The 25,895-nt window shown below is 36.7% G+C and overlaps 3 protein-coding genes across 6 annotated transcripts; all 3 read left to right on the top strand.

Annotated features, from left to right (window-relative positions):
- Positions 1-300: 300 nt before the first annotated feature.
- On the top strand, positions 301-4,594 carry LOC110154892 (uncharacterized). Its single transcript, XM_020918940.2, has 15 exons — positions 301-432; positions 863-898; positions 974-1,123; positions 1,321-1,406; positions 1,831-1,909; positions 1,978-2,040; positions 2,142-2,201; positions 2,306-3,010; positions 3,458-3,493; positions 3,573-3,704; positions 3,792-3,877; positions 3,947-4,028; positions 4,174-4,209; positions 4,279-4,337; positions 4,413-4,594. The coding sequence occupies exons 1-15, from the start codon at positions 397-399 to the stop codon at positions 4,486-4,488; spliced, it is 1,722 nt and encodes a 573-aa protein (XP_020774599.2). The 5' UTR covers positions 301-396; the 3' UTR covers positions 4,489-4,594.
- Positions 4,595-4,811: 217 nt separating this feature from the next.
- Positions 4,812-9,434, top strand: LOC110154848 (uncharacterized). 3 transcript variants are annotated; one of them, XM_020918894.2, is made up of 15 exons: positions 4,812-4,937; positions 5,533-5,568; positions 5,656-5,796; positions 5,878-5,963; positions 6,031-6,097; positions 6,489-6,539; positions 6,648-6,809; positions 6,918-6,953; positions 7,036-7,131; positions 7,675-7,748; positions 7,826-7,907; positions 8,182-8,217; positions 8,996-9,054; positions 9,127-9,156; positions 9,225-9,434. In XM_020918894.2, the coding sequence occupies exons 1-15, from the start codon at positions 4,905-4,907 to the stop codon at positions 9,259-9,261; spliced, it is 1,026 nt and encodes a 341-aa protein (XP_020774553.2). In that variant the 5' UTR covers positions 4,812-4,904; the 3' UTR covers positions 9,262-9,434. The 3 variants fall into 3 exon arrangements, with proteins under 3 accessions (XP_020774553.2, XP_055021094.1, XP_055021095.1); XM_055165120.1 differs by having other exon boundaries at positions 4,824-4,937; positions 5,425-5,568; XM_055165119.1 differs by lacking the exon at positions 8,996-9,054.
- Positions 9,435-14,129: 4,695 nt separating this feature from the next.
- Positions 14,130-25,536, top strand: chd1l (chromodomain helicase DNA binding protein 1-like). 2 transcript variants are annotated; one of them, XM_055164899.1, is made up of 25 exons: positions 14,130-14,327; positions 14,778-14,890; positions 14,964-15,070; positions 15,370-15,481; positions 15,547-15,578; positions 15,652-15,733; positions 16,029-16,191; positions 16,706-16,861; positions 16,977-17,069; positions 17,150-17,246; positions 17,581-17,654; positions 17,756-17,866; positions 18,640-18,754; positions 19,109-19,262; positions 19,337-19,520; positions 19,715-19,860; positions 19,957-20,114; positions 20,346-20,542; positions 20,845-20,943; positions 21,043-21,113; positions 21,995-22,109; positions 23,454-23,562; positions 24,297-24,558; positions 25,060-25,137; positions 25,220-25,536. In XM_055164899.1, the coding sequence occupies exons 1-25, from the start codon at positions 14,234-14,236 to the stop codon at positions 25,337-25,339; spliced, it is 3,042 nt and encodes a 1,013-aa protein (XP_055020874.1). In that variant the 5' UTR covers positions 14,130-14,233; the 3' UTR covers positions 25,340-25,536. The 2 variants fall into 2 exon arrangements, with proteins under 2 accessions (XP_055020874.1, XP_055020875.1); XM_055164900.1 differs by lacking the exon at positions 14,130-14,327 and having other exon boundaries at positions 14,992-15,070.
- The last annotated feature ends 359 nt before the right edge of the window (positions 25,537-25,895 follow it).

Genomic DNA, 25,895 nt, shown 5'->3' with positions numbered 1-25,895 from the left:
TAATTTAATGCATTTATATGATGATGATACCATAATAAAAATCTTTAACAGAAAACATCACATTATTAAATACATTATGATATTGTGAATATGATATTTATATGAATATATTATGTAAGCATGATTATTAACATTAGCTATAGTTGTTTAACACTTAATTGCTGCTGTATAACATGTTTTGAATTTGATAAGATGTTATTACCCTTATTCATTCATTCATCTCTTTGTATTCAAGTTACTTTCTCTTATTGGATGGGGAGGTTCACTAGAGGTTTTCTGCCAATCACATTAGAGCTGTCCATTATTTAAGAAAGCGGTTTGTAACAAGATGATCATTTTCCTTAAAAGCAAAGCAAGAGAATCAGATCAGTTTTTCTACTCATATTCAGATTTTCCATGATGGAAAAAACAGAAGTTCTGGCTATGACATTTGTAAGTACCTCATGACATTTTTATGTAATATAATTTCATGCACTGGACTAACTTATGGTGGGGGTGTCATTTTCTCCATGGAGATGTTTTTGCATTATTTGCATTTTTCAACTACAGAATGTTATTTCTAAAAATACCTTGAAAAACATCAGCACTCTTGCCTCACAGCAAGAAGGTTCTGAGTTCACCTTTTTCCATGGAGTTTATTGCCATACTGTAGAACATAATAGGGAACACAATTAACATTTCCAAGGAAACCACCACCTCTATTACTTAGTGCACCTAATCACTTTACTTTAACATTTAGATTATTACTTACTCTGACTTAAACAAATCAGAACATGACCATTCAATTTTTCTGAGCAGACAGCATGCATTATTCTTAGTTCATACTGTAACATTATAATTTTATATTGTCATTTTCTTGCAGGTCTGTTTTGTCCTGGCATTCTTTGTGGCATTTTGGGTAAGCTACCTAGATTAAAATATTGGAAATATTAATATAATGTGTCCACAATGTAAATGTGTTTTCCTTATATAGACTGACAGTTTTATCCTCACGTCGGTGGTGTGTGGTCTCCAAGTTGGAGCTAGTGTCTGGCTTGTTACTCTCTGGGATTTTAAATGGGGCACCACAAAAAATCCTGGTTTCATCTTGTGTTTTGGCTTCGGCATTGGATGCAAAGTACTGGTAAGAATCCAACTCCATATGTCTTGTTGTGAAAGAAGAAAAGGATATTCTAGTTTGAATTCCATCACTTTCTATTTAAATTTAGGGGACGGGTTAGACAGGTTGGGAAAAACGATTTATTATCTGTTTCCTTATTGATTGAGATGCCATTTCTGTTTCTTCATAGTTTTCATTGTTCCTTTCCTTTTTTCTTTCAGGGAGTGTTGATGCTTCTATTTCCTCTTACTGGATTCAGCATTTTCAGTTCATTTTACACTGCTGGAACCATATGCACCCTGGGGAGGTTAGTGTCAATAACAAATCACAAATATGACAAATTCAAAAGTCGAGTTATGAATTAAGGCACTCATGTGAAGAAAGATGTTGAGTGGTGAACTAATCACCATATTCCTGTTGATACCCTGACTGCATCAATAAGGCCTGCAGATGCAGATTGGCCTTTGTTGTTGAATAAAAGTTCTAAGCCCTACAAATGAATGAAATGTGCTTTCACTACAATGCATTTCCCACGTGCACATGGGCATAGAGACAGAAGTGTCACATACTCTGTGCTCCAGTTCAGTGCATTTCTGAGATAATATAGATTTGCAGATTTGCCTTTACCCATGAGGGTTTTTATTATTTTTGTTTAATTATTGTTAGCCCTACATCTGAATGTGTCAAAACAAAATAAACTACATCATCTGTACCAAAAACTCTCCTTTCAGCCTAATTTTTCTGATTGAGCACTCAGTGCAAATGAAGATCAATGAAATGGTTGAAGCAAAAGTTAAAACTTTTGTGAATGTAAGTACAGACTGATGAATTTATGTTACTCCTCAAAAAATTTAACTAAGTACTTATATTCAATTTAGGATGCCTCAGCACACGTTAAGAGACTATCTGAACAATTGGAGAATGTTTGCAACAGTTATATGGTAAGAACTGATTTTTTGTCTGTTCATTTTCATACTGCTACCAGTATTTTCCCCTCCCTACTAAAACAAAGCTTATATTTAATATGCTGATATTTTGAAAGGATGAATCTAAGTGGGAGACATACACTGAATGGTATAGTGATATTGGAGGAATTGCTCAGGTGAGATAATAATTTTGAATTGAAAAAGAAAAAACAATGGATGGATAAGATTGTAGCTCTATGTCAAAAAAAAAAAGTTTACTAATCCAAATCCTTTCTTGCAGTGTCTATGTGTACTGCTTTTTCCCGAACTTGGAGTCCTTCTCTTGGCTCTTAATGCAGTGTTGGATGTAGGGGTGAGGAGACAAGCAGGTGTTGGAGTAGTGGTTCTGGGAGCTGTAGGGGGAATGGGAGTGCTAGCTCTTGTAGGTCTAGCGGGGTTAGGAGGACTGGGTCTAGGTTGTCTGGGAGGAGTTGCAGCTCTGACTATGGGGGGTCTGGGTGGACTTGGTGCTCGGGTTTTTGGGAAACTAGATGGACTTGTGTTTCTGACGCTGGAGGTTTTGGGTGGACTGGCAGCTCTTAGTATGGGTGGACCAGGTGGACTTTGTGCATTGGCTATAGGGAACCTGGGTGGACTTGTAACTGTCATTATAGGGGGACTAAATGAACATAAAGGTACGGGAGGCAAGGAAAACCATCCAAGTGCAGCCCTAGCTATGGGGGTTCTGGGAGGAATAGCAGCGCTGGCAATGGGAGGCTTAAATCTGCTTGGTTCTCTGGCGATGGGGGGCCTGGGTGGCCTTGGTTCTCTGGCCATGGGGAAGATGGGTGGACTCAGTGGACCTGGAGGTGTAAGAGGCCAAGGAAGTCCAAGTAGGGAACATGAGAATGTGCATGACAAGAAACCCAGGGGCGGAAAGAAACAGGATCAAATGGATGGAAAAAGTAACAAACTTGAGGACAAAGTTAAACACAAGCTTATGAAGGTAAGTGCAGGCTTAACAAACAGGAACAAGTATATAATATAGTACACATTTAACTTTAACTTGCAAAATGATAAAGGAGCAGTGACCAACCTTTTTTCTCCTAAAGACTGATAGTAAACATACAATATTTTCAAACTGGTGGAAGTGAGGCGTGGCCAGTAACAATAGCACAAATGTTTTTAACTCTTAACCATAGTTTGAAAAAATGCTCAGTAATCATGTTAGCTGTTCACCTGTATTAAAGGATGTTATGACCCTCTCTGTAGGTCATAAATAATGCAATGCCACAGGAATTGGTAACTTAGTGGTCACTGAACTGAAGTTTTATCCCAAAAAAAAAAAAAATGACAGAACTGACAACAGAGACATGAGCTGGCATGTCATACATTTTGATTGCTATCATATATATCATATTATATATTTTATTTCTACTTTCTCTTATTGTAGGCTTTGCATTATGTAATCCTTGCTGCAGTCCTGTGGGTAAGTAGTGTAAACTTTTAAAATACCTCAACTTGCCTTCCTGTGATGGTAATAATATGAAACTATTTTAATGTTTCAGTTCTGGGGACCAGCTTTGATGCTTCTTCTTCTAAAATTCCTTGTGTGGGCGCTGTTTTACATTCTGCGCCACTGTCCTAAACCTATTTTGGCCATTCTTTGCTTCATCTTTGGAGCTGGATGCACCATTATGGTAAAATAATATAAAAGTCATGTGAAATGTTAATGTTAAGATGTAGTGAATATGAAATGACTGATACAATGTTAATGCATTGTGCAGGGAGTCTATCTGCGATTTCTGCCTGGTTTCTCAATGTTATTGTTCAGTATCTTTTACACCGTGGGCAATGTTTGCATGTTGGAAAGGTTTGTATAATGGATATATAATATTGTGAGTTTGTGATGTGAAGCTCAAAAGATTTATTTTTCTGACAGCACTCTGCCCTTCGAGGACTTCTCTAAACAGCGAATTATGATGTTTGACAATACTAGGGTAGCAGTTACATCTGTTTTGCTTGTAAGTGAGGTTTTATTGACATAAATAAATTCTGAAAATCAAACTGGACTGAAATGTATTACCTAAGTGCAGAAATATCACACACAAAAAATATTATTCTAATTTTTATTTTTTTTTTTTTTTTTTTATTTTATTACTGTTTCAGAGTTGTCTTGTGCTGACTCTGCTGGCACTGTTCTGGGTAAGCTCCAGGAATAGATGATTACATAAAACAGATTCATTTATAATGACAAATAACTTTTCTCCACAGTGGCAGAGCTTTGATCTGTCTTTGATGTTTTGCATTTTGCACATTTCATCAAGTGCCTGGTGGGTATCTCTTCTATCATATTGTAGACCACTGAGTAACATAATGGTGTAATGAAGCATGCATTTTTCCTGCAGGTATTGCCTAATTTTGTGGGGTGTGGAAATGCCTCGGATTTTCTCTTGGTCATTTGACTATGTGAAGAAGAAATAAATAATAATAATAAATAAAAGAAAAAAGAAATGATAATCCTTACTTTGAAATACAAGATACAGATTAAAAACTGTTCTGCTGGAAAAGTCGTTAAGACTGGTCTTTTCTTTCTTTTTTTTACTAAGTGGACTAACATTATTGGAATAAAATTATGTGGAAGGTATAGCCTTTAATTGTTAAACATTCTTTTACCCAAACTATATTAGAATCCAAAATGTTTATCGTAGAATAAAATAACAGACAACAACAGGTTTAAACTAGACTATTTTTGTAGCTGATCGAGACCGCCACATGACCCCGTGACTGCTAAAAAAAGCCCAAGGATCAAATCGAAAGTGAAACTTGCGATATAACGGTGTGCTGGACTACAGCCGCTATCCGTCCCGGGCCAGAAGAAACACAGTCACAAACTCGTCATGGGTGCTGTAGCGGGATTGCTGTTTATGGTTGTGAGTATCGTAAGATTATAAAGTTAAACTAGGTCTGTGTGAATTAGTCAGTAGTTCATGATTGCATGTGCGTTATGAGCAATAGTAGTAGAGCTTTAGCTTAGTCATATAGCCTAGTCATATAGCCTAGTCATATAGCCTTGTTACTGATGGCATATTTAACATTACAAGTAGTAACATAACATGCATGATATCGCTCGCGTCCTTCTGCTTGAATCCTCTCCTCGAGCCTCCATTTGTCAACTCTCAATCAAGTGCAACCAAGAACCAGTCAGAACCAGCGCCTGAGGGAAGAGTCCTCCTCCTCCTCCCTTCCTCTTCTGCTCCTCTTTTCCTTTGAGATATTTCTTAAAAATATGCATGGTCCTATATAATAATCTAATCGACCACGCCTTTTATTGCCATGTCGCCTGCCAAGGTCTGAACGCCAAAGTTAACTCATTCAATAAAGCTTACTAATTCTTTCTCTTTCTGTTTGTCTCGCCAGGTTGAACTAACTTAATGCCCTAACCCTAGAATAGGCTAGTAGACAACTTTTAATACCTTTATAAACCAATGTCTGAAGTAAAATCTGAGTACACTTTATTCCATGCAGAGCTTTTGTTGGATGACTCTCTATGCAGCATTTTGGGTAAGCTGCTATTCCCTTATCATTATTTCAGTATTAACTTGTTGTTTCTCCACCAGTCCAATGATTATTAGTATTTTGTCTTTACAGTGGGATAGCTTCATGTGGTCATTGGTGTTTTGCTTCCTGCATGTCCAGTTACTTGTTAAGATGAATTTTAAGTTTAAACGTTATAGTGATTACTTCGGGCCTTCTTTTTTTCTTTGTCTTGGTCAAATTTGCTCTTTTCTGGTAAGTATTATGTTAATGGGGCCTCATATATGCTTATAATGTTCCAGATGTTTATTTGTGATGTGCTACTGTCTCTTGCAGGGAGTATTTCTCTTTCTTCTTCCTGGAATAGGGAATGATCTCTTCAGGGTTTTTTTCAATATTGGAGCCATTTGTGCACTAGGAAGGTAAACAATGAAACAACTGTTAAAATTACATGTACAAATATGCTAATTTAGGTTTATATTTTTTCAGCATCCTGTTTTTGTTCTTGGAGAAAACATTTGACGAGGCTGTACATGGGGCATGTAGTGCAATATTTGTAAGTAATGCATGATCTAAACTTGAACAATGGAGACATTTGCACATTTACCCAGAAGTTTGTTACATTTTTAAAATGTGCCACTATTCATGTACAACTAGAAGTGATATTTTTCCTTTCAGGTAGCTAATGTTAATCTTTATGTACTGACATTTTACTGGGGTTTCACTCACTCAAGTGTAAGTGACAGGTCACTGCCCACAAGGAGGAGTTTCCGAGTTTTAGCATAGAGCTGCTTTAAACAAGAAATGTAAAATCCAAATATGGCCATCACCAAAATTGGATATCATCATAGAGATAAGATCACTTTAAAATTTGATGTATTACATACACAATACTAAATGTACTAAATGCTAAACACTAAAAAATATCATTCACTCTAATTTTAAAGGATACCTTAAGGCACAATGAAACACTGCAAGAAATCCTGTCTACTGTTTTGGTAAGGACTAGTAATTTTGTCATATTGCACATTTACAATTATAATGTCTGAATCATTCCATGTAAATTGTGGCAGAGTTGTTTAATATTTGCATTGAACCTTTTCAAGGTTGGATTTTTCGTGGGACTGATCTGTTACTTAAGCCCACCACCACGTTGTCAGTCATCTCAAATTTATGCCAGTGATTGTGAATTAAAGAGGAAACAGACAGAGAAGCAGCAAAAGGAAATGGCAAAGAGATTGGACAAAGTTAAGAATGCAGGGACTGCTGTAAGTTTAATCATTTTATGTTGTGATATTTAAATTATCGGTCACTGTTTAAATTGTCCGTACTGTTGATGTACTCATACCTAAATGTTATGACTTGTTTCATTTCAGCTCACTATTTGTATGGTCATTGGTAACGTACTCTGGGTAAGATTTCCAGAATAAGTCTTTAAATTAAAATGTACTCACAGTAGTGAGCAGTGCCCTGATTTTATTTGATCTCTGACAGGAAACTGGCATGTTGTTTTGGATTGTTCATGAATACTATTCAGATGTTATCCTATTCACTGGAGTCTTCATCCTTGGAGCTGGAAGCTCATTTGTAGTAAGAAACGAACACCCTGCTCTAAACCAGTACATGTATCTAAAATATTTTAAATAAAAATGTCTAGATAGTAATCCCTGGTTTCAGGTGCTACTGCTCATATTGTACTGTATGGTGTAGTACCAGCAGCCTGCAGCTGTGTGACATACAAAAAGTTACATGATGTGGCTAATCATGCAACAAATGATTTTATTTCCCAGGTAATATAATTTTTACAAAGTAAAATGTTAATTTGTGAACTTTTCTATGACTTAACATAGATTTGTGGGCATTACTGATGAATTTTAAAATTGTAATATATTGGTATTAGAATGTATTAGTTGCTGGCCACAGTAGTAAGAAAAAAAGTTATATCAATATTGAATCAAGAAATCCATATTAGACCATCTCTAACATTATGTAGCTATTTTTTTTTTATTAAATATCATAAAAATCTGCTGTTTATTATGTTTCAATTAAGTTGATTAATTGAGATCAACAGTGTTGTCCACAATTACCAAAATATAAAATAATGAAAAGCTATTTTTTTTATTTTGACCACAGGGTATCTGGCTGCGTAATTTCACAGCATTTGGCCTCACTCCTTTTGTAGTGGGAAACATGTTTCTTGTGATCAGGTCAGAGTCCGACTGAGGTTTATTCTGGATAGATGAAAAGAGTTTTGATTTAAATCACATTTCTTGTGTTCACACAGCACTTTGTCTCTCAAAGGACCATCAGGGCAGCTGGACAAGATGTTTGATAACACCAGAGGAACTTCTGCCACTTGGATGATAGTAAGTAACTGAGTATTTGTGTCTGTGTTATCTCTCCTCCATCCAGCCATGTCCTATAATCAAGAAATTATTTTTTGCTGTATCCTGACCTTACTAACTTTTTAAATATTCTGGATTAATATTTGTCTTTAATAATATTTTATAATATTTGCGAAGTGCAGATTTCCATTTCTCTCCACAGACAAGACAGATGTATTGTGAATAAATGTCAGAATTTATATTTACGTTAAACCATTTGGCGCATTATGCTCTGGTATATGATTTCTTTTTTCAGATTGGCTTTGTGCTGACTCAGACGACAGTATTCTGGGTAAGGTTTCATATGTATGTTTTTGTGTCTGACACATTGACCCGTGAGACCTTATATTCAAAAATTCCATTTGAAATGAAGGAAGTTAATAGTAGATATTTTTATTACTTTAAATTAATCAGAATATGTCAAAGTTTCTCAGGTAAACATTTTATCAACATCTAACTGTGCCCACATGGGGAACCGAGAAGGGGCCAAAAAGATCACATTTGTTCTGTGACCATATTTGTGACTCTACACCATCCACAGGAAAGCTCAAAAAAGTGTGAGACTGTTGTCAGAAATGGTCATTCTATCAAATATTCAGGTTCAACAGTTAGTTTGTAAATAACTGCTTGGAGTAAATAGATCTTGGACCTCAAAAATATAAAAAAGAAAAATTGAGTCGCAACCAAATGTGAGATTTTGGGGGCTCACAGCGACCCCCTTAATAAAGATACACAATATTTGACAACAGATTCAGAATCTATGACCAAGAATCTACAATAATACAGCTGTATTTTATATAAAGTTATAGTCTCTCAAACATGCTTATAAATTAAGGTGTCAAAAAAAGTGAGCATGGACCCAAAATTTCAACGGGCCATAACTCAAGAACGACGGATTGAGCTAAAATTTGAGATTTCTTTTGGTCATTTTAGAAATTTTTGGAATTTTTTTCAGCCAAATCTGAGATGAGTCATAGGGGAGGGCGGCTGATTTCATATGGACTGACCCTTAAAGTAAAATATTACATATTGCATTTTTTTGCTGAGTCTTATGTTATTTTACATCACAGTGGGACAGCTTTGTTGTGGCTTCATTGTTTTGCATTCTGTACATCGGGTCAATGTTCTGGTATGTCTCCCTCAGTCAAATATCCTTTAAAGCAAATTATCACTATAACTCACGTTAAGTATATTTCTGCAGGTACTGCTTGTCCTATGTCCCCCTCGGAAGGTACTTTTCCATCATATTTCTTAACATATTAAAAAAATTATATATATGCTAAATTTGTGACTTTCCAGGTTTGCAGCAGAGAAGGCACTATCCTTTGTTCTGTAGAAATGGGCTGCTACCCCATCAAAATAAGCAACTTTGCGTTTATCTGTTGACAGTTGTATAGATCCAACAACATATTTCTTTGGATTAGAGACATTCTTATTCTGTAAAGAACTGTGAATTACTTTGTGTACGAATTGTGTTATACAAATAAACTTGCCTTGCCTTGCCTAAAATTTCAACTCATTTATATGAATATGCATAGTTCATTTTGATGTATTATGCTATCAAATATGTGCTACCTTTAGCCCTATCGACAGGCCAATTTAGCAACTGCATAATGCTCCCACTGTAGAATCACCGTTATTTACTTAGTTATATGAATATGGGTAGAGGTAGCTAATCTGGACAGGCCTATATCTTCTCGCAAATAACGCATCCACTAGAGGTAGCATACCTCAGAGTCATCTTTGTGATACTGGGGACATTGAAGATGGGACAATTCCATGCAATTCAATTTAATTTACAGTATATAGCGCCAATATGGCCTTGTTTCTTAGTCATGATGAATGAGGAAAGAAAATGGGACAACAGAAGAAACATTATAACATTTATTTCAAAAATATATACACACAGTCCAGGGAGGGAATTTTATCTGTGCCGTCTATGCTTTGTTAATAAGTTAATAAACTCAAGTTAATAAGTTAATAAACTCAAATGCAAAGGTGTCCAACTAGAGGCGTCCAGCGCGTTTTCTGATGTCCTGATCTGAACAGACCTTTAGTTTATTTTTGGTGTTTGGTGCCACCGTACTTAATGTCCTATAAGCTATTTTCTAAGAAAAACAAATAAAAATATTTTATTTATTCACCTGCATTTGACACTTAGGCCTTCTAATGTTTTAGTAGCTACCTGAGAAGGAAATAAGACCAAAGGATATTCAAAGGATGTGTTGAGTAATAACCACAAAAGCAAGTGCCAGTCGAGCTAACAACTCAAGAATCCAATCTTAAACATGTTCTTCAGTCATGGTTCATTATCAGGTAAAGCACCTTTATAAGTTAAGCCTAGTTTCATTAATGAGTGATCTAACTAATTACTCTACTATAACGCCAGTATAATTAGCTACTGTAATCAATTACAACTGATGTAATTTAGCTAATGGTCTCTGTGGAGAACTGCAATACAAATAAGGATGAATATAAGACTGTAATTTAATAGTTAGTTTATCTCGTAATTAGAAGTAACAGTTAACTATATCTAATTACTTTTATGAAGGTTCTTGCTCGACACCATGGATTTATAATAACTCTTCTAAGAATGACCTGAAACTTTTTGTTAACTCATTGAACCTGATTGAAAGAAGGGAAACCAAGTTTCTTGTGTCCTTTTTGAATGACGATCAGGAGCTTTGGAATTGCCCCCTTTGTTTGTTCGTAAATGTGTGTTGTTGTTTTCTTTTCACAATTGTGCTTTGATTTTTGCTATGTTTTGGTGTGATCTTTGTGTGGGTCCTCTTTGTATCTAGGACATATCTGATTGCAATTTTGCTACTGGACCGTAATGACAAAGAATAAAACTGGTTTCAATCAATTTTCTTAAAATGGCATTATTTACATAATAAACTTGTGGTAGTGTATCTTTAGTTTTTTAGTTATTTTTTTAGTAAAATTGGCATAAAATTAAAAATCCCTTAAAGGCACAATATGTCACTTTTTCTGGTGGAGCATCCCCACATACTTGTCTCCATGGATGTTATTCCTTTGTCTGGATAATTCCACTGTACTTTTATAAGCATCAGTCTCCATGGAGAAAATAAGGTGGCATCACTAGGCCAAGCTACAAGTCATATCTGTGGAGAAGCGAGCCCTCTCAGTTAGAATGGAAGTTTTTAAAGGTATTTAGTTTACCACCAAAAAATGCAATGCAATAATGTCTCTATTCAGCAGGTGGTGGACTCCAGTTCAGGAAACTTAACACACCTTAAGCAAATTCTTCAAAATCAGATGTTATTTGACTCTTCTAACATATAGACCTATTTGTTTATGTCATTCAAGTCCCAGTGAAGACACTCAGAGCTCACACAGACTCAGTCACAGCCGCTCGCTTCTGTCTCAGTGACACTTCATGAGCTGCTCGTCTGACTGCACACTTCGCCTCTGGGTACTGAACTCGGAACCCCTGATTTTTACTACCAAAACATAAATAAAATAGTAATTATATCACATTGATGATGCCTTTTATAATGAAGTGTTTTTACAGGAGGAGAGCTGTTGTTCTGTCAGAGATTTCACTGGAGACCATGAAAGAACCGAAAACAGAATGTGCCATGACCCCAGACACCAACAGGTTTGTGAATTTCAAATGAATGAATCATGTTTACATAAAAACTATTGCATGACCAGGCAGTCTTACATCCTGTTTGAATGGAGAAGAGTCTGGAATCAAATTCGGATCTGTCCTCCAGTTGTGATGTTTTCTTGTCAGGATGGTCACAGTCTCCTGGGATAAGAAGATGGTGTCCTGGGACATGGAGACAAACTACCTCTTACAGAATTCAACAGTAACCGCCCACACCAATGGTTCCAGAAATTTCCCATTTTCCCCATAGGCAAGGGTGACCAGACGTCCCTATTTACCCAGAACAGTCCCAGTTTTGAGCTCTGTGTCCCCTGTCTTATCAGATTTATACAAAACCAGTGATTTGTCCCAGGTGTCCCTATTTTTGACCAATTTAATCTAAACCAGGTCTACACCAGGACTAAACTAATATTAAACCAGGACTACATCTAGTCTAAACCAGGACTAAAACAGGACTATTATAATATTTGTCTAATCTGATCCCCACCAGCGGTAAAGAGGAGCATAAATTGCCATTTGTTTTGCCGAAATACAGAAAACCATGTTTGTGAATGACCATAAAACAAAACAAAAAATGACAGAAATCCCTCAGATTATGACTGACACCAGAATGCACAATGCTTTTCTAACTTTTCCTTTGTGTTTGCAGGTTTGGGTGGTGTAACCTTTAACCCTTCTACAGGTGTGTCAGTTTATTATTATTATTTATATTATTATCATTGTTAATTAATTCATTGTTAATCTAAGATAAATCTACTTCATGTCTTGCAACTGTGAGACATAAAATTCAACTGCGGCAACTGCTATTATTTGGGGGGGATACAGCGTATGAACGCGTATTGTGTATTACAGGCGGGTAGTAATTACACACGGGTGGGTCAGGACTAAAGCAGGTCTAGACCAGGACTAATCTTGGACTTAGTTTGTTTTAGCAGTTTGTCCGCAAAGCGCGATAGGGCAATTGCCGCGTTTACCTCCGTGAGGTGCGGAGCTGAGCCGGTACATTATCTTGCAGTCACCTCCGAGCCCGTCCCGACGGTGAGTCCTGTTTCAGTTCTGGTTTAGTCCTGGGTTAGTCCTGTTTTAGTCCTAGTTCAGTCGTGGATTAGTCCTCCTCTTCAGTCCTTGAATCAGTCCTGGGTTAGTCCTGGATTAGTCTTGGTTCTGTCCGTGGCATAGGCAGCGCAAAAGTTTGATATAATCTCTGGTTAACTGGCAGGTGCGGTCCTGTCTGCGCAGGTGCGATGTTGTACTGGGGGTCTCCAAAAATGGACCCGTGCGGGACTCTGCGCTGTTGGGCTCCATTACGGAATAAATTAATCTTCAGTTTGTTACATAAAGGAGGAAAATAACACAAGGACGACAGCAGCAACAAGTTTTCAGAAGGAAGTAAAAAGGGTTGCACCTGTCCTATCTAAGAAAAGTATATAAAGTTTGTGGTGAGGGGTTTTACAGCCTTAACACAGATAGAATAATTGTAAAATATAAAGTTGACTACTTCGCGGATTTCACCTATCACGGGTTATTTTTAGAACGTAACCCCCGCGATAACCGAGGGACACTGTACTCTCACCTCACAACCTGTGCACATAGACTCATACTTGTCCCGACCGGGACGGAAAACGGAAATTTCTTGTACAAGTCCTTGTTAAATGCGCATTTGTGCTTCGGTATGTTGCAGGCTGACCGACTGTTTGTGTCTCGCTCCTTCTGAGTCACAGACGCTACGAGAGACGCTGAGTTTTACAGAGGAAAACCTAAGAACCAAGTAGTGACGCCATCTGCTGGGGAAGGAATACAAGAACCAGACCTCCGAATTCACAATATTCAAACCCTTTTTTTTTTTTTTTTTTTTTTGCCCGTAAACCAGGTGTCCTTTTTTGATAACTGTGATCAGATTTGTGATTTATTGAAATTTCTGATAAATGTAAATCGCCTTTGATTTCACTTTTGAGTCTCAGTTTTTTATTTTTAAATAAGTTGAAAGTGACAGAATGAAGGTTTTCTTTACTAAGTCCCACTTGATTGTTTTATGGGAGAGGCTATTTAATAGTTGTCCCAGACCCCGTTGCTATGGTAACCGGTAGCCTGTCTTGTTTTCAGTTTTTTTGTGTTGTGATATTCAGATAATAATCTTTTTTGCTTTTTAATGGTCTTTTTTAGCTGAAGTTTGTACTTTTGTCTCATAAGAGCTCAGTTATTGAATAAATGTCTGTGAGCCCGAGCTCGTTGTCCGCAGACTAGACAAAAGCGGAACTTTCACCCGAAGCACCGGAGTGAAGCTACGAGGCACAGGTACAAATACACAGGTACAGAGATACACAGGTACAAATACACGGTACAAACACTACCGGAGCACCGTCCTCAATTTATGTATGATGAAGATCTTTTTACAGATGCATGCCTCCATAACGTTTATCAGAGGTTAGTGTCGGTTCTGCACAAATTTTATTACTCAATGTTTTGTAGTTTCTGGGGTTCTGAAATACTAAAATAAATAAATAAATACATTTTTCTCATTACGTTCACGCGCGCAAACCAGTCATAGGGTGTCACGTGACTTCTCCAGGAAGTAGCGCGTTTCTAGCACAGCCCATGAGCTCATAGTGCAACTCTGTCCGAACATGTCTCTAAACAAATAAGTTACATTTTGAACCTCCACTGGGCTGTAAATATGACGGACTTTCTGCTGAAGATAAAGAAGCGTATTCCCGACAAAAAGAAGAGGTCTTTGGCTCAAAGTGATCTCCAGAAATGGGGTTTAAGAGGTGGGATACTTCTCCATAGAAATGAATAGAGGCTGGTGCTGGATTATTTATCAATACACAGTTATAGTATATATATAGTTGCCCACACCAGTACTATGTTCGATTAGGACTTCTATGCTGGAAACTGTTCATGTCAACCTTTATATATCAATATACACTACTAGTCAAAATTTGGACACAGCCTCATTGTACGTTTACTACTTTCAAATATATCAAGCAAGATATGTGGAATTATGTTGCAAATAAAGTTAAATAACTACAAAATATTTTTTTTTTAATAAAGCAAAGGCTGGAGCTATTTAAATGTTTTTTCTCTTTGCTGCATAATGCCATTTATTTTCATATATGTGATGTCTTCTGCATGTATGTAGAACTATGTAAACTATGCATGACAATGACACAGCCTAGTTGAGATAGATTAAATAAAGATATTTTTATTACTTTTGACAGGAATACAGATGAGACACTACCAACTGGATGGTGTGCACTGGCTCACACAGTGCCTTGAAAACCAGGAAGGATGCATTTTAGGGGATGAAATGGGGCTGGGAAAAACATGCCAGGTAAATGTAAATTCTAAAAAATAAAATGCCATTGTCATTATTGAAATAATTAGATATTTGGTCTTTCTTACAGACCATCTCTTTGCTCTTATACATCTCAGGAGAGTGTGGAAAGAAGGGTCCATTTTTAGTTGTGAGCCCGCTGTCTGTCATGGAAAACTGGAGAAAAGAGATGCAAAGGTAACAGGTGTATTATTAATTTAGTGAAGGAAAACATTTTATCTGTACTATATACAGGCAATTCACTCTCTTTAACACCTAGATTACAGAAATTGTGATTGATCAATATGAAGAACAAACAATGATTAAAATTACTTTGATTTGATTGATGTTCTTCCATATTACTCAGCTCTAAAATCAGCACAACTGCTTTTCCAGTAATCCTACATGTCTCACAGTAACCACAACAAAAAGTAGACTTTGGAATATTATTTGACCTCCTTTATTTGATCTTTATATTAATTTATTTGTATTCACAGTTTTGCTCCTTCTTTAAAAATTCTTTGCTACCAAGGAGACAAAGAGAGACGCACAGAAATACAGCAGGAGGCCAAGACCAAAGATTTTCATGTCCTGCTTACAACATATGAGGTTAGTAAACATTCTCAAATAAACAGCTACACATTTATTCAATCTAACATGTCTACCTTTACCAGATGTGTCTCAGAGATGCTTTGTTTTTCAAAAAGTAAGTTAATTTGTGTATAATTGTATTGCATTTCACTGTAGTAAATATGAAATACCACTTTTTCTTGTGTTAGGTGGAAATGGGAAGCACTGGTTGTAGATGAGGCTCATCGACTGAAGAATCAAAACTCGCTTCTGTTTCAAACTCTGACAGAGGTGTGTATTTTGGTGTGAATTGGTAATTTCTCATTCCCATTTTATTAGTATTATTAGTAAATGTGTATTCTAAACATTTTAAATAAATGATTGACCCAACTTAAAAATCACCAATGACTGACTGACTGTGCTTAGTGGAAAACAACATCATAATAAGAGGGATAAAACTGGTTTTGGGCAAAGAAAGATTCCTTTATGGAAATTAAGCATTGTTATTGTTCTAGTTGTCGATTAATGGCACATAGTACTGATAAAGACAAGACTTCTATATATTTGTTGTGTGTTTTTGTATCAGTTCTCATTGGGGTTCAGGGTGTTACTGACTGGGACGCCGATCCAAAATAACCTGCATGAGCTCTACTCCCTGTTGAGCTTCATTCAGCCCAGCGTCTTCACAGCAGATGATGCTGACAACTTCCTTAGCTGCTATGGCAACGTGCAAAATCAACCAGAGTTGGGTGAGACTTATATGTTATCATTAAATAATACATTATAAGACACTCATGATACCCGAAATAATCAATAATTCTAATTCTGATAAAACCTTTTCATGACCCTAAAGAAAAAGTATAGGAATGTAACATCAGTACTTTACAACATTATTAGAAAAGAGATGCTGACTTTGTCTTGATCAAAAATGTTAAGTTAGTCCTAATCTCCTACCAAATAAACAAATAAGATTAAATACATTGGTCAGTGCTTTCTATCCAGCAATTGATATTATGTTACATGTTACATGATGGAGGTCCCCCAAGACCATTTTTAATTTGTACTTTTTCTGATACTATGAGGCAATTCCAGTTGTTCCCATAATATTGCATTTTGCTCCACTCAAATCTTGCTTACTGCCTTCATTACAAAATTTAAAATGCATTCTGTCTACAAAATTAAAGGGTCTTTAGTTAGTAAGCTAATATTTTGCCCATGTTAACTAAACTGTTAAACAGAGTGATGTGACTCTTGTGTTTAAAGCTGCTGAGCTCCAGAGGATCTTGGAGCCTTTTCTTTTGCGTCGAGTGAAGTCGGAGGTGGCCCTAGATCTACCGAAGAAGACTGAGCTGGTCTTGTACCATGGCATGACGGCTCTCCAGAAAAAGTACTACAAAGCCATTCTCACAAAGGACCTGGGTGAGATGCTAAGGAAAACGTTCCATACTTGATATGTATTTTCATATCATGACTATGCCTCACCAGTGTACAGTAAATTGACAACTGTTGTCTTAGTCTGTGTTATATTTTCTAGAGGCTTTTGGGGATGAACAGAGCAATAAGACACGTCTGCTGAACATCCTGATGCAACTGAGGAAGTGTGTGATCCACCCATATCTGTTTGATGGTGAGTTGTATTGAGAAGAACAAACATTGACAACACAACAAAGAAGTGAAATAGCTACTTTAAAATTACGTGCATGTTAGGTGTGGAGCCAGAGCCGTTTGTGATGGGGGAGCATTTAGTTGAAGCCAGTGGGAAGTTCTGCCTCTTGGACAGCATGTTGAGCCATCTCCACAAAGGGTTGGTTTATTTACTGATGACTTATCGCCCTCTACTGGACAGTTGTGTGTGTCTGTCTTGAAAATGTGAAAAACAAATTTGCACTTTGTAATGTAACGTTTCACATCAAAAATATGTTCACAGTGCATATGGTAAAGAAATTTGAGGGAAGACAACTAAACTAATACAAGAAAGACTCCCATGCATTTCTGAATATGTATAGGTCTAAACTTTTTTTTTGTTTTTCCAAACAAGAACTGAGCATTCTAATTATGATTATAATAACTGTATAGCCCTACTTTGAGATGCTCTATACATTTTAAAAACAACCTGATCATATTTAACTTTTTTTTAGGGGCCATAGAATCCTATTGTTTTCTCAGATGACAAGGACTCTGGACATACTCCAGGACTACATGGAGTATAGAGGTGACAATGAGAAAGATAGCAGGGCCATGATTTTTATTTATTTAATTTGAACTGTAATAGGCAATCAGTGAATTAAAATTCAAATTTATTTATATTTTCAGGTTATAGCTATGAACGACTGGATGGGTCAGTTCGAGGAGAGGAGCGAAACTTAGCTGTGAAAAACTTCAGTACCAGTGACATCTTTGTTTTTCTGCTGAGCACTAAAGCAGGTAATTTGTGTGAACATGTATCAAATGGTTAAAATATATTTTATTATTATCTTGAAAGAAGTTCATTTGCAGCAGTTGTGCCAGCATATACTGGACAAACAAGAATGTTTTACTAAATTGCAGCCCAAGTTTGGCTCCAGAACTACTAGTACCAGTTTAGACTGAACGGCTAAAGGTTGGGGACAAAAGAATTAGTTGTGTTTATAGCATTTTAAAGTTTGAAGTAATCATTACAGGGCTTAGGCACCATTTCAACTCCATGAGCAAATGACTCAAACCAGATATCAACATATTGTAACCGTATCACCTTATTTTGCCTGATTAAATAATGCCACCACTTTCTAACAATAATATTGAGAAATGTATGCTGAGTTTTTTGTTTCATGTGGATAGGCCAAGTTACAGAGAGTAATTAGCATTTTGACAGAAAAAGATAGAAATCTGACTTGCCCTCTTTCTCAATTTTTAACTATGGACACTGTAGAATGTTGTGATGCCATGTGAATCCAAATTTTTCAGGACATTGAAGCCGATTCTGCCTGAGCTGCACAGGTGTATACTGTTCCATGTTAAGGCTTTTAAGATGCAGAATAGACGGTATTAAAAATCAGTGTGAGCAGACCTGTTAGTTTCCTGTCTAAATGGAAGAAACTCTTGAGAGGAAAAGGAGAGATGAGAGATAAGGACCGGGGTGCTGCACATGTAACCAAACGCACTTCCTTTCCCTCATTTTTTTTACATTTTTGGTTTATATTGAGCTGTGTTCGTTTTAGGTGGTGTGGGTTTGAACCTGACTGCAGCAGACACTGTTATTTTCATGGACACAGATTTTAACCCTCAGAACGACCTCCAGGCGGCCGCTCGCTGCCACAGGATTGGTCAGAACAGGTGAAGCACTGTATTGAATAACACCATCAATATTCTTGGGTTTCAGAATGATGAAAATTTGGAACTGTAGCCATAGTGGTTAGTAATTTAAAACAAAATATATCTATTGAATGGTAAACTGGTAAACCCATGAATATTGCATAATGTTTAAAGGGGTACAAGTATAGTTAATATGCAGTGTTTATGATGTAGGGAACAATGAATTGATTAAAATACCTTTATGAGAATGTGCAACCCATAAGTAATAAAATGTCATTGATAGAAGAGATTGCACCCATCTCAGAGAGTGACTTCATCACATTGTATAATTTTAGTACCACTATTGGATTTATTCCTATATTTGTTATTTCTCAGGCCTGTGAAAATAATCCGTCTTTTAGCCCGAGACACAGTGGAGGAGATCATGTACTCCAGGGCAATGTCTAAGCTGCACCTCACCAACACTGTCATTGAAGAAGGACGCTTCTCTCTTCTGGACCAGGCACAGTCTGCTGCTTCTGGACTCAAGGTCTGTGAGATCCTTTTGATCAATGTGTAGTTTTGCACCAAACTTCACTCAATTGCACCTTCTGCTTCCAACAGCTCAGTGAGGTCCTGAAGTTTGGGATCGATAAACTTCTCTCTTCAGATGAGAGCTCAGTCCAGGAAGTAAAGCTAGACAAGATTTTGGGTCTGTCTCAAAACGGTCAGTGGTTGGATGAAGAAGAGTCTGCTGCTGGTAAAGACACTGAGGACGAAGAGAGCAGTTCAGAGTTTGAGGGGCAGAGTAAGTTTTATACCTCGATTATGTAATCACATCAAAAGCACATAAATACTGTAGTATGCTATGAACAGCAAGAATACCTTTATAAAATGGAATTGTTGCTTGATACAAGATAATTAATCTTTCCCCATTCTATCAAAGCTGTTTTAAGCTATTTTTTTCATGGCTCTTTACATTTACATTTACTCCCTTCAAAGATCACATGTACTACTTCGAGGGCAGAGACTATAGTAAGGACCCGAGTTCTGAGGACCAGCACAGTTTTGAGCGTCTGATGGAGGAGCAGCTCACAGAGCTACAGAAAGCAACAAGAGAGGGGCGTGCCCTGAGACACAAGGCCACTGTAACACTCAAATTTGTCACATAAAATCCTTTGCCTGGTACAGTCAAGACTCCTCGCATGGCTGTTAATCAAAACAACCTTTTGCTTCTTTTCTAGGTTTCATTGTCTTTAGTCCTTCCCACAAGGAAGCGGCAGAACCTCACTGAGGCAGAGCTCGAACTCAGGCGTCAGCGCAGAAAAGAGGCTGCAGCCAAACGGGCCAAAATGCAGGAGGACCTCAAGAAGAAACAGCAAGAGGAGAAATACAAGAAAAAGTACATGTATATGCATACATGAATGTTTAGAGTGAGATGAAATTTAGGAGGAAAATGTGATAATATTGTGTTGTAATCAAATGTCTTAGTCTAAATATTGCAGTGGGGTTTTAAATTTGTTTTTTGCTTCTTTAATTGGTGTAAAGCTGAGTGAACTACGTGAACCATGATCCCTTGCTTGGTTATAATTAGACTTTGGTTTTTTTTGCAATATAAATATTGTTTTTTCAGAATGGCATGGTGGGAGTCAAGTGGTTATAGATCTCTTTGCCTCCCATTGGTCGAAAGTGAAGAAGAAGAGGAAGAGGAGGAGGACAGTGACAGCATCATTTCCACAGATTCTGAGGCCAATGCCATTCACTACATTTTGGGAGACGTCACACACCCTCAGGCTGCTAAAGAAGACGCCATCATTGTGCACTGTGTTGGTATGGACTTCTGCAGCTGATACACTTTCATTTCTACTATGCCACAACATTTCAGATGACGTCATATTATTAGGGTAGGTTAAATGTGACTGACATCTGAAAGGCAAAATGCACAAATGCTGAATCAGATTGTTCAATATAATGGTGATAATGCCGTTGTACTCCCTATATTATAGTCAGAAAGAATATCGAATATGAATACATAAATAGGATTAACCATAAAAAAAGAGATTTTTTGTGAAGACCATAATCATTAATAGAATACTGAGTGGGTTCTGTATATTTTCTTTTTTGATTTTTAGATGATTCAGGACGATGGGGCAGAGGAGGCTTGTTCACTGCTCTTGAGGTCAGATCAGATGAGCCGAAGAAACAATACGAGTTGGCTGGTAAAATGAAAGGCAAGATTTTGGAAGGATTACACATTTGTTGCTAAATATTGTAAGCCTTTGTTTAAAGAAATTTGCTAATATGTTAATATGTTATTTATGTAAGTACAGATTTGGAGCTTGGAAACGTGCTGCTTTTCTCCATTGATGATAAACAGTGCAGACTAGATGGTCAGGATCAGGTTGGTACCACCTTGTGTGTTTTTTGGGCTCTGTGCATGTTTTTTTCCAAAAGCCCTGGGCATTGTTCATAAACCATTCTTATGAACAAATTTGTACTTAAGACCAACATTTTTGGCATTCACAAAACATTTTCTTAATTGAAAATGTTCTTCTGGAAGAACAAATCTGACAAACTGTCAGGAGCACTCGTAAGAACAAAAATCCTACTGTTTTAGAATATTATTACTCTGATAATGCAGCAAAAAAAATCTAATTTCTTCATGATTGTAAGATATATATTTTCATTTCAACATGTTACTATGTGATCTAATAACATTTCTGAGGAGTTTTATAGAGCATGTTGCTAATGGGTCTAACAGACTTTATGCAGCCTGCAGTGAGCCTTCATCTGCCCCAGTCCCAGTGCTGGTGTTGGTGAATTTGACACAACTGTCACTTAAGTTTAAGTTTGCTTTGTAAGAATGCTTTGTAAATCTGGCGCTGCATTCTCTCAGCTTCTTACGAATAATGAAGTTACGAATTAACAAATATTATTAAAGAAAAGATTCATTAATTGAGGCCCTTTGTACCTGAAACACTAAATACTAACACAATCAGTAAACTTTGCTCAATTATAATTTTAAATGTTGCTAACAGCCAATAGGAGTGTCCATTCTACAGCTGCTATCATTTGAATTCTTCTTAACAAAACTAAGTGATATTTTTCAGCCAAACAAAATTGAAAATGTTGTAGTAATTCTAGCCAAATGACTGGAGGATAGTGTGAGACTTTGTAAAATTTGCTTTGCACAGGATGTTGTCTTATAACCTCGCTTTAGCAGGCCAGATGCAGATGTGACAAGATGCATTAATCTGATTGTGTCTGGTGTCTCTACAACAGTTGGCTCTAATTGTGGCTCAGCAGAGAGATAAAGCAAACAACTTATCAGGCATCTTACTAACTGCACTGGAGGAAGGCTTAAAGAAAATCTACACTGTCGCCAACAGAAAAAAGGGTATGTATTAGGAGCTCATGATCAGTTGGACTTGATTAATTAACAATTAAATAATTTAAGCTATTAGAACTGTGCAATAAATCAAATGCAAATGTGATTACAATTATATCTCCAATTAAAAAACAAAACGCTATTAAATTCTGTGATGCTCATTCTGCCCTTCAAAACTGGAACAAAGCTGCTTGTCTAATGATCTATTACATACTTGCAATCTTATTGTGCCTCTTTTGGCAAATAAGGCAGAGCGTCCTTCAATGGACACTGGTCTCCTGCTCCAGTGATCCTGATAATGATCCATAGCGGGTTTTAAAATATGAAAGAGAAAAAATTCAAACTATTAGTAAGTTTATTCTTCACGCCTTTTGACAATATATTTTTTTAAATAATCAAGATTTCAATAATGACATTAATTATTTATATCCATATTTTAACAGTCCTACTAACAGAATCAGAGAAATTATGATGTTATGGTTATTACTAAAAAGAACAGCTCATCAATATAATATGTTTCAAGATTAAAGAAATTTAACAAACATGCATTCTTAATTTGCTAAAAATTTGAAACACTGTGTAGGTTTGTGATAAATATAGGATTATTTTTGAAACATTCTGGAATGTTCTGGCTTTCATTTCCATTGCAGCCTTAATGTAAATGATAAACAGCAAAGATGAGATTATGGAAGTGGTTTGAGTAATTATGGCTTGACTTGCTTGACAAGATTTGCTAGACTTGTCATTTTGAAGAAGCTGTCACATGCATAAAATATTGGTCTAATAATAGATAATGTTACCTAATTTTAATTATAAGCTGTCTTGACTTGCTGATGTCAAAACAACTGCTTGCCCAACTGAAATTGAACTCTGGGCTAAGAAAAACAAGATGACACTTTTTTTCCTACCATCTTTCTTGCAATAAACTGCAAGCAACATGATTTTTTTTTTTTTTAAATTCAAGTGTGACTGTTGTTGTAATAGTAGCTGTAAACAAACTTTAAAATAGATAAAGATATTGATTAATCAAAAATACTAGCAGTGATTTAGTGTTTACAGAAATGGTAATAGCTTTTACGAAATTCTCCCAATATAATGGCCATTTAAGTTATATGCTTCCAATCTCTCAAGTTTTGGAAATTCAATTAAAATCTGAGACACATGGAACATGATCTTGATCTTGTATTTGCCATTATTTTGTCTGCATTCTGGTTGGTTAACCTCATACCAAGTTTAAAATGCATATCTGTCTCTGCTCATAACACATTTTAAATATCGTATACCTATTCATCCTGTGTTGTGTAAATATTGGATACTTGTCTTTAAATTATGTCCATCCTTCTCCAAAAACAGCGAGCGTTCATCTGCCCCGGATCGGCCATTCCACAAAAGGATTTAACTGGTACGGCACGGAGAGGCTGATCAGAAAACACCTGGCCACACGGGGCGTCCCAACATACATGTAATATTTTTTCTTAAGTCATATGGAGTGCAGTGATAAAAATGTGAAGGACAGTAGTGTTACACGCTTCTAATTACAAGGTAAACTTGGAGAGTTCTTGCAATGGCACAGTCCCAGTGCTGTAATAGATTTACTTAGGGTTTACGTCATTACAACTGTTTTACTTTACCATCTGTGATTTTGATTTATTTATTTAAATATTTAATTTATTTATTTAACCCAGATGTGAAACCCCTTCCCCCCTCCCTTCACCTGGCTTTGGTTCAGTCTCACCTGTGTTCTCTTCTGTTTTAGTCTGTCAGGCCAAATCTGGCACACTGTCATACAGCAGAAACGTAGATAGCATCTAGTGGTGATATGTGAGAATGCAGCAGGGCCAGGTTGGTCCATCTAACAACAAACTGAGACTTTAAAGGGTCATATCTTTAGCTATATTGCCCTTTTTTGCTACCACTGTTCTAGTATAAGTCATAGAAGTTCATACAATATCACTACACACCACATTACTGGTTAAATTGCCTTTGTTACGCAGCTTATCAACTTGGAACAGTGTCTCGTTTATAAGGGCTCGTATATAGCCCAAAAGTTTAAATGGAAATGCTTGCATGAAAATGTAATCTATATTTACTACTTAAGTTTCCATTGTAGTTATAAAAAGCTTTTTATAACTCACACATTTCTCTGTTACTCCATATTTACCTACTTATTCAGCTATTTTTAACCCAAACTTTCAGATACTATCACAACCGCTCTGCCAAGAACACCTCTGCCCTCCTCCAAACATCACCGCCTCCTGCTACGTCCACTTCCTGCCCGGACCTACAGCGACGTAATGCTGTCTCAGATGACTCTCCAACAGAAGCCCCCGGCCCCTCCACCACAAAACCCCCTCACAGTCACTCGGGGCTGCCCAGCTTCATGAGTGGAGTCCGTGTGTTCTTCTACAACCTGCCTGCGTCAGACAGGAAGAGGCTTGCACGTTACCTCATCACATATCCTTCACAAGAAAAAAAATTATGAGTCTGTGGTATCTTAAGGTGATGATGTCATATAATGTGTCAACTGATAAAGATCTGTGGCTGTCATACATTTTGAGTTTTTGTTTGGGTCATGCCACAACTTTGCCATGACAGCAATTAATAATTCACTTCTGTGGAGTTTTAACAGTGGCTCACATTACTGCCAAAATTACTGCCAAAAATATATGCAAAAAATCCTTAAAATGCCACCTATAAACAGGAAACTGAAACCCTTATTCCTGCACAGCTGAATTCATAATGGTGTAGAGCTGGGCAATATGATAGTCTCTGATCCGATTCCTATGTTGGATCTGCTATTTTTGCTATTACCATGTTTTAATTTACAAATATTTTCTTGAATGCAGCCTTGCGCTTAAAAACACACTTTTCCCCTACCCACACCTCTCATTGGTCAGCCACAATGCATCTTCCATATCAAAAATGTGCTGTGTTTCTACCTTAATGTCTTCTCACATATGACGGTGATGAGGAGGACATCATGAGCTCAGAGGTTACACACATTGTTGCTGAGGTGGACAACTCGATTATTTTGCAGGTTAATAATTTGAAGTTTACTCTGTTATGTAATAACAAAGTGATTTGAAACATGCTTAAGTCTGATTATTTGTGTGGTGCAGGAGCTGAAGGAGATGGTGGAGCAGTATGATCAGGCAGTTCCCGTGAAGAAGTCATGGCTTGAGTCCTGTTTCTCCAAACAAAGAAGAACCGACACGGAACAGTTTCTGCTGCTAAAATAGACGTTTGCTTTTAGTCTTTTTTTTTTTTTTTTTTAAATAAGAAGATAACCTGTTTAATACAAAATGCACTGAATGTTTAGTATTATACACCAGTTGACTGAAATACAAAAAAAAATGTTGTTGTAAACAATTGAATATGGTGTAGTAATTCAAGCAGATGTGCTTAAAATGAATAAATGAAATAAGAAGTAGCCTTATTATTTAAATGGTTTAGTGAGATGTCTCTGCACAATGTCCCTTCAAATAAAGACTAAACTAAACTTGAAATATATATGTATGTATGTATATACATAGATATATGAGTGCAGAGACCTTAAGAAACATCATAAAAACATATTCTGCACTAGATTATAGCTAAATATCTTTCCATCTGCAGGACCTGATTTACTGAAACAGATTATGCAATTTCACCAATCAATACCATTTCCAAACTGCCTTCTCTCTGACTCGTATACACTCACACAATTGCACACATGTGCAGTACAGCCACACATCTCAGCAATGAGCATTAAGTATTTACAAAATCATGAGCTAGCTTCATCTTATAAAATGCAAC

This window comes from Boleophthalmus pectinirostris, unplaced genomic scaffold (genome assembly GCF_026225935.1).
Source record: "Boleophthalmus pectinirostris isolate CB_2022bp ecotype Guang Dong unplaced genomic scaffold, ASM2622593v1 HiC_scaffold_7, whole genome shotgun sequence".
NCBI lineage: Eukaryota > Metazoa > Chordata > Actinopteri > Gobiiformes > Gobiidae > Boleophthalmus > Boleophthalmus pectinirostris.
The sequence above is the reverse complement of the archived record's forward strand: the minus strand, read 5'-3'. Positions and strand labels throughout refer to the sequence as shown.